General features: G+C 37.8%; 1 protein-coding gene across 1 annotated transcript; it reads left to right on the top strand.

Moving 5' to 3' along the window:
• The first annotated feature begins 487 nt into the window (after positions 1-487).
• On the top strand, positions 488-7507 carry LOC308076034 (H-2 class II histocompatibility antigen, E-S beta chain-like). Its single transcript, XM_080416129.1, has 7 exons — positions 488-667; positions 1376-1648; positions 2456-2672; positions 2889-2956; positions 3820-3933; positions 6175-6234; positions 7113-7507. Exons 1-6 carry the CDS (start codon positions 604-606, stop codon positions 6213-6215), a joined length of 777 nt encoding a protein of 258 aa, XP_080272255.1. The 5' UTR covers positions 488-603; the 3' UTR covers positions 6216-6234; positions 7113-7507.
• The last annotated feature ends 1787 nt before the right edge of the window (positions 7508-9294 follow it).

The following is a 9294-nucleotide window of genomic DNA, read 5'->3' as shown; positions in this document are numbered from 1 at the left end:
GAATGAGCCCAGCGAACTGCATTTTTTGAGGGATGGGGTTAGACTATTCCATTCCTTGGTGGCTGTGCTATAGAAGGAGAATTTGCCCATGTTTGTTTTATGGGTGGGTGGTACCAGATTGTTGTTTACGCTCCCTCTAGTTTCGTGGCTGTGGGTGTCACTAACTTTTTCGAGGTATTTATACAGATATGCGGGTATAGGGGGCATTTCGGGCAAATCAGCATTTACAATTTTGAAGACCAGTCCCATTTTTAGTTGCAGCTATATTTATTATTGTTATTTTTATTATTATTATTATTATTATTATTATTATAACTATTTCGAGAGGTATTTGTCTTCTATTTTTCTGTTTAAACAAGCTGTTGTTTTGGTTTGACGTCTGCCAGGTAACAAGTGATGAGAGTGAATATTGTTTTTTTCATTGGTTGTTGTAGAGTAGAGACAGTAGGTGAAGTGAGTCAGTGTTCAGTTCCTCACAGAACGTCAACTCATCAACACTTCAACTAAACTCTGAAACATCTCAACTCATCAACACTTCAAATAACTCTGAAACATCTCAACTCCTCAACACTTCAACTAAACTCTGAAACATCTCAACTCATCATGACTTCTTCAGCTATTCTCTGGCTCTGTGTTTCACTGTGTTTCATCTGTTTCCATGGAGCAGGTAAACTTTATTTAATTACTAAACAATTCATGCATTTAGTCTGACATTCTGAACATATAATGTAGGCCTATATATACATATATAAGAGGATTATTAGACAGACAGACAGACAGACAGACAGACAGGACAGATATTAGGAGATTTATAGGTTTATATCAGGACGGTACAATTAAATGATTTGAAGTATTGCTTCTACCACACAATTCCAGTGCAGTTCCAGTTGCCTCACTGAGAGGCAATGACGTACTGGATGGTGTGTGTGTGTGTGTGTGTGTGTGTGTGTGTGTGTGTGTGTGTGTGTGTGTGCGCGTCTGTCTATCTGTCTCTCTCCCTCCCTCCCTCCATTCCCCCCTCGCGCGCGCGCTCTCTCTCTCTCTCTCCCTCCCTCCATCCCCGCGCGTGCTCTCGCTCTCTCTCTCTCTGAACTTTATATGTTCAGTAATGCTGTGGGCATCTAGGTTTTGTTTTGTTTAGTTTTTGGTGATTGTATTCTGTGTTTTTATTTTAAAGGAAATAACAATGCCATGTTGTTCTTTGAATATTGAGCTGTGGATATTACCTCTGACACATGACTTAATAAAAATGTAAATCATAAAAAGGATAGATGGGCCTACAGTTAACAATTAACAATATAAATGAAAATTGTAAAGTGTGATTTACATTCAGATGTATTCAGATTGATGACATAATGTTATTTTCTATTTTCAGATGGATATCTATTAATTAGGTTTGACAACTGTGTGTTCAACTCCAGTGAGCTGAAGGACACACAGTACATCAATTCATTTTATTTCAATAGAGATGAGATCCTCAGGTTTGACAGCAGGGTGGGTCTGTGGGTTGGTTACACTGAGCATGGTGTGTATAACGCAGAGCTCTGGAATAAAGATGCTACATACCTGGCTGACATGAGATCAACAGCAGATTACTACTGCAACCCCCACATTAAGATCGACTACTCCAATGCTCTGGATAAGACAGGTGAGCAGATGTCAGAACATCCTCTACACTCATCACTTCATAAACTATAACATGACACTAGAATGAATCATTACTATTATTCATCTAAAGCACACTGTATGGAGAGAGTCTGGAACTTCTATATTCATAGTTATGATGAATTATCAATAATGGACGGATGGATGGATGGACGGACGGTAGATAGATAGAATAATTGAATGACAGACAGACAGACAGACAGACAGACAGACAGACAGACAGACAGACAGACAGACAGACAGACAGACATGTATAATATAATAACTGACGCTAGAAGCTACTATAGTATTCAGACGGGGGAAAATTGCTCCCTGGCGCCATCTGGTGTCTAAACACGTTTCATTCATCTGCTAAATATGAAGTCTGTCTGCCTGCCTGCATTTTAATCACCCCCACACTCCTTATGATTGTGCTGAATAGGTACATGTCTTGAGACAACTTCTGATTTGGCACAATGATAAAATATTATTTTAATGTATTTAACTACTACTACTACTACTACTACTAACAATAATAATGATAAGGGTAATAATAATAATAATAATAATAATAATAATAATAATAATAACAATAATAATGATAATAATACATAATAATAATAATAACAATAATAATAATACATAATAATAATAAGACATAAATGTAATAATAATAATAAGATATAACAGGTATAATAAATGTAATAATAATAATAATAATAATAATAAGACATACTACTACTACTACTACTACTAATAATAATAATAATAATAATCATAATAATAATAATAATTAATAATGTCATTCCAGTGGAGCCCTATGTGAACGTGACCTCAGCGACCCCCTTCCGTGGCAGCAGACACTCACACATGCTGGTCTGCAGCTCCTACAGCTTCTATCCTAAACACATCCTGGTCACATGGCTGAGAGACGGACGACCTACCACCTCTGTTGTGTCCTCTACTGATGAGCTGCCTGATGGAGACTGGTACTACCAGCACCACTCCTACCTGGAGTACACACCCAGGTACACACCTAACACACACCTATACATAGAAATACACACCTCTACTGGTACTACCAGCACCACTCCTACCTGGAGTACACACCCAGGTACACACCTAACAGACACCTATACATAGAAATACACACCTCTACTGGTACTACCAGCACCACTCCTACCCCTGTGTGTGTGTGTGTGTGTGCGTGTGCGTGTGCGTGTGTGTGTGTGTGTGTGTTACAGATCAGGAGAGAAGATCTCATGCATGGTGGAACATCCCAGCCTGATGGAGCCTAAAGTGGTGGACTGGGGTGAGTCTCTCTGCTGTATAATCTACTTTGTTCTAGTTAAAGGGAACAGGGAAGCCAAATCATGTCAGATATAAAAAAAATATAACGTATATTATATTTATATATAATAATTTTTTTTACCACACACTCTGTCAAATCTAAACCTGAAAACTACAGACGTGTGGAGTCAGTAGAATACTACATAAAACATATACATCATTTTACATTTATATATTTTTACCACAGTCAGTCAAATCAGAGCTTGTGTGTGTGTGTGTGTGTGTGTGTGTGTGTGTGTGTGTGTGTGTGTGTGTGTGTGTGTGTGTGTGTGTGTGTGTGTGTGTGTGTGTGTGCTGTCAGTGGTTTGCCAGTGTTGATGTTGAGTCGTCATGGAAACCAGTGCTGCTGGGAAGTGAAACATGAACACGCTCATAGACGCTTCACAAAGTGTTGTCAGCAGAATAACTTACATAATATATCATATTAAATATCATCATATTAATCATTTTGTTGTGGTTATTATATTGTCAGATTCTTCCATGCCAGAGGCAAACATTACATTATATTGGATTGTATTATAATAATGTATGATTATTATATTGTATTGTATTGTATTATAATAATGTATGATTATTATATTGTATTGTATTGTATTATAATAATGTATGGTTATTATATTGTCAGATGCTTCCATGCCAGAGGCAGACATGACATTATATTGTATTGTAGGCTAATGTATTATAATAGTGTATCATGTTATTATATTGTCAGATCCTTCCATGCCAGAGGCAGACATTACATTATATTGTAATGTATTGTATTGTATTGTATTGTATTATAATAATGCATGGTACTTATTGTATTGTATTGTATTATATTGTCAGATCCTTCCATGCCAGAGGCAGACAGAACCAAGATGTGGGTCGGAGCTTCTGGTCTGGTTCTGGGCGTAGTGTTGGGTCTGTGTGGATTCATCTACTACCACAGGAAGAAACAAGGTGATTAACATCATTCATTTACATATCATGTTTAATTAACATGTTTAATTAATTCATCTGCTATGAATCAACACTCACACATCACATGATTTATGAGGAACTGATCAGTGATCACATGACACATGAGAAACTGACGACCACAGAAATGCAAAAACAGAATATTATCTACCTCTATGGTTCTCAATGTTTTCAGGCCCCTAAATAATCATATTTGAACTGGGGACCCCCCAAAATAATCATATGAACTCAAAATAAGGGTTTATTGTGACAGCAAGAAAAACAAACTCTCATCATCCTGTCCATTAGGCACCGTTTCCGCCCAAACAACAGCGGTACATTCAGTGGTCAGGTTCATTCAGGAATCTGCACGCAGTGGTGTAAAGTAACTAGGTACATTTACTCAAGTACTGTACTTAAGTAAAATTTGTAGGTATTTTTTTTACTTCTTTACTTTTACTTTAGTATTTCCAATGTTCAATACTTTTACTTCTACTCCACTACATCTCAGAGGCAAATATTGTACTTTTACTCCACTACAATTATTTGAAAACATTAGTAACTAGTTAATAGTTACTTACTTTGTAGATTTAGATTATTATTACAAAACATACATTAACCACTTCAGCCCTATATACATTTCGGCCATTTGAAAATAGCAGATCTACAAGCAAGATTTTAGTCCATTGAAAGAATTAATTGCATTTAAGGGTTAAGGATGATTTTACATTTAATATGTAGACTATCTGCAGTGAAATAAATACATTGTGGTATTTACAATCTGATCCATGATCAGCCCTGCACCAGTCAAAGTTACTGGATTGGTTTAAAGATGGGGACTTTTAGAATTCAGAATCTCAACAAAAGACACTGGAAAGAAAGAGATACTGGTGTCAAGAAAGAGACAGAGGGCACAGTCACCTGGGGCATTAGGCCACCGTGGCCTCAGGGCACGCCATTTTTTTGAGGGGTACAAGGCCAAACTGAGGGGGCAACGATGGCCATGGCCTTCATGGCCTCCCTGAAATTCCTGCCCTGGTCTGTAGGCTATTTACTGCATGTAATCACGGGGAACGGGGCGGACAAACGGGGTCCAATATTTGACGGGGTGGCGGGTCTGGTTTGTATTTTGATATAATCACAGGTGACGGGTCGGTCAACGGATCTGATTATTGACGGGCGGGGCGGGTGCGGATTGTCAAAATTGGCCCCGTGCAGGAGTCTTCCTCAGGCTACTTAGATAAAAGACAAGCTTTCAGGGCACCGTGTTCACTCTCACTGCCAAGAACGACTTATGACGAGACATCGAAAAATCGAAAAATGGCTGGCAGTGGGTGCACACAGCCAGAAATAAGTCTGGCAGTGAGAGTTAATAGGAATACAAGGACGGTCGGCACCAATACTTACTCCGGCGACCTCGGAACGGTTGGCATCCAGGTATTTCAGTAAAACTATGCCTGAACCTAACCAGGGAGGCCTTGGGTCCCATTGTTATAGTCTTTGGTATGACCCAACCTCCCAATCTCAGGGCTCTAACAACAAGACCACTGAGCTGCTCCCATGGAGTGACTGTAATAAAGAAAATGATATATTAATACATTTTACTATTGTCATATTTGCAGTTACATTTACCACATCAAATGTGTTTTATACAATGTGATACTAGGATGAGTTTACACTGATGTCAGACTGACTTCAGTCACAATGTTCAGCAACACACTAAACCAGTGGTTTTTAAACCTTTTTCATGCCGCAGACCCCCATTTGAAAGTGTTTTGTGCCAGGGACCCCCTGAATCAAAGATATCAGTTAATTTTCGCTTTAAAATATATAAATATTCAAAGATATGCACACTTTTTCAAGTTTTTTTCAAAAAATAGCAGATCTACAAGCTCATAGCGCGGCACTCGGTGCCGCGCTATGAGCTTGTAGATCTGCTATTTTTGAATAGCCAAAGCTAAGTGGTTAAAATGATTGGTACGCTATGTTAACTCATTTTGCTGGGGACCCCCTGGCACTCCCTAAAGGACCACTGGTGGTCCCCGGACCACTGGTTGAAAACCACTGCACTAAACTGACTCTAGATCAGTTTATACTGGATTATAATTTATAACGTGTGTGTGTGTGTGTGTGTGTGTGTGTGTGTGTGTGTGTGTGTGTGTGTGTGTGTGTGTGTGTGTGTGTGTGTGTGTGTGTGTGTGTGTGTGTGTGCGCGTGCATGCGTGCGTGCGTGTGTTCTATCAGGTCGTGCTCTGGTGCCAACAGACCAGACTGACGGTCTTTAGACTCCGCCCACATGTCCAGGTTCACTTCCTCTTCCTGTTTCACACAAACACACATTAAACTACACACCTTTATAAAACATAATTTACAATGTATAAAACTGATACGACTAGTTAGTACACACATTCAACTGATAAAACTAGTGCATATGTAAAACTAGTATAGCCGACACACATTTATAACTTTGATATCATTAGTACAAACATACATACATTATAAATCTGAACTATTACACATATTCATAAAAACAGTTACAACTACACTAGTAGTACACACTAAACCAAGTTCAGACCGTGGTGTTTTTTAATGAAATGTAGTAACTCCCAATTATCATGTTTTAAAAGGCAAAATGCATCTAAAAACTGACCAGAAATCAATTGTGTTTTTGGTGGCTTAGATAAAGATAAGTTAGTATTATAACAATCAGACTACTGACTTTTTATCATTTGAAATGACAAAATACACCTTTTAATTAAAAACAGTACATAAAACTAATTCTTATTGGTTAATTGGGTTTATAATTTAAAATCCAATTGGTTTAATTTTCAGACAGACATAATAAGTGCATTCAACATAGGTAGGGAACAAAACCACTAATCACCATAAGTCAAGTGCATTCTCTTCTAAAACAAGCAACTAAGAGCATACCTAGCGCTAAGGTAAAAGTGTAATATATCAGCTACATACTTTCTTAAACAAATGAAACTAAATAGGATTTGCGGTTATTTTCTGGGTTTGTTACCTTTTGGGGGGGGGTTTGTTACATTAATGTGGTTAATTTGGTACCAAAAATGTGTGATGGGTGCTCTTCATTTCCCCTGGGCGCAGTATCGGCGCCCTTGGTTCATTGTGTTTACACAGAACAATGTGTGTCTCTAACTTGATGCTTGTGTTTTCAGAGAGAGTCAACGCTGCCCCCTGCTGGAGAGAGGAGGAAATGCATCTCTGTCCAACCAGCTTTTAAATGTAACAGTAACACAAAGATGACTTAATCATCATTTTAAATGTAACAGTAACACAAAGATGACTTAATCATCCTTTTAAATGTAACAGTAACACAAAGATGACTTAATCATCCTTTTAAATGTAACAGTAACGACAAGATGACTTAATCATCCTTTTAAATGTAACAGTAACACAAAGATGACTTAATCCTCCTTTTAAATGTAACAGTAACACAAAGATGACTTAATCATCCTTTTAAATGTAACAGAAACACAAAGATGACTTAATCATCCTTTTAAATGTAACAGTAACACAAAGATGACTTAATTAAGGATAGGATAATTCCTTTTAACAGGACGTTCATGAAAGTCCTTGCGGGCTTGTTTCCAATGAGGGCCTGTGAGCAATTATGGGTTAAGAGTCTTGCTCAGGGACAAATTTCATTTCATCGACTCATATGCTGGCGTGGCCTGGAATCGTACCTGGGGCAACCAGGGCCTCTGGCTCCCTAGGCGGGCTCACTAACCACTCAGCTATGTAACAGTAACACAAAGATGACTTAATCATCCTTTTAAATGTAATAGCAGCACAGTGGTGTTACTCAAGTACTGTACTTAAGTACAATTTTGAGGTACTTTTACTTTACTGGAGTATTTCCAATTATCAGTACTTTTACTTCTACTCCACTACATCTCAGAGGCAAATATTGTACTTTTACTCCACTACAATTATTTGAAAACTTTAGTTACTAGTTACTTTGAGGATATACATTATTACATTATAAAACATACATTAACCACTTCGGCCCTATATTATACCTAGGCTATTTGAAAATAGCAGATGTACAAGCTCACAACGCGTCGCATCGCGACACATTGTGAGCTTGTAGATCGGCTATTTTCAAACATTTTAGTACTTTAACTTTTGGTACTTTAAGTACATTTTGATACCAATACTTTTGTACTTTTACTCAAGTGAATTTTGAATTCCGGACATTTACTTGTAACAGAGTACTTCTACATTGCAGCATTGATACTTTGACTTAAAGGGATACTTCACTTTCGGGCCGGGGACACATTTAAAAAAAATATTAAAAATAAATGAAAAAAGTTATGGAAAATTCATGGCCCCCTCACACATTAGTAGGACACTCTAATGCGTGAGGGGGCCATGAATTTTCCATAACTTTTTTCATTTATTTTTAATATTTTTTTAAAATGTGTCCCCGGCCCTAAAGTGAAGTATCCCTTTAAGTAAAACATTTGAGTACTTTTTTTCACCACTGCAGTAACACAAAGATGACTTAATCATCCTTTTTCATAGATGTGACGTTCAATCTAAATGCTAACTGGCTAGCCAGGGCTAACGGACATTCCTGTGTGTGATTTACATTTCACAATCATTTATCAAATAACTTTTTATAGTTGTGTCGTCATCTGACAATGGAAACATATAATAGAGTCAATGACAACACTCTACTGATTTATGTTATATAGAACAAAACAATAATGATCACAGACACAGTCAGAGGTGACAGAAATATCTCTTCTTAACATTATTGGTGGTATTATATGATAAGTGATATTATTTAGTTAACAGGACCCATTGCAGACTGCAGTGTTTGTTCACTAACAGGAGTCTCCATGCCTCTCCAGCTCTTTATAACACAAAAATAAATACATTTCCAGGTCAGGATACCAATTTTGCCCAATCGAGAGAGAGAACCCATACAGGATACAGGATAAACAAGTGAAATTGGAAGTGATGAAACAAAGAAATGAGCAGAAACACAATTGGAACTGGAACACTCATTTATACAATTGAAGCTGATAAATGGGTACTCTCTCTTGATTGGCTGAAATCGGCAACCCACCTGAACGTGTATCCTTCGGTTCATTAAAGAGCTGGAGAGACGGGGAGACTCCTGTTACTGAACAAACACAATTATTTCAAGGTGGGAAGGTGACACAGGCTCAAACTGGTTTAAAGCAGCAGAGCAGGTGACAGTTATGGAGGATCAAAAGAGGGCATTATAATCTGAGCTCTAATAGAGACAATCTTGTCAACAAAGAAGTGCAGACATTCTTCACACACTTCTGGTGAAGCATCCATGCTGCTGGATTGTGGAGTTACAAG

Source organism: Gymnoscopelus braueri (assembly GCF_963280865.1).
Source record: "Gymnoscopelus braueri genome assembly, chromosome: 2".
NCBI classification, from domain to species: domain Eukaryota; kingdom Metazoa; phylum Chordata; class Actinopteri; order Myctophiformes; family Myctophidae; genus Gymnoscopelus; species Gymnoscopelus braueri.
Note: the sequence above shows the minus strand (reverse complement) of the source record. Positions and strands in the feature narration are given on the sequence as shown.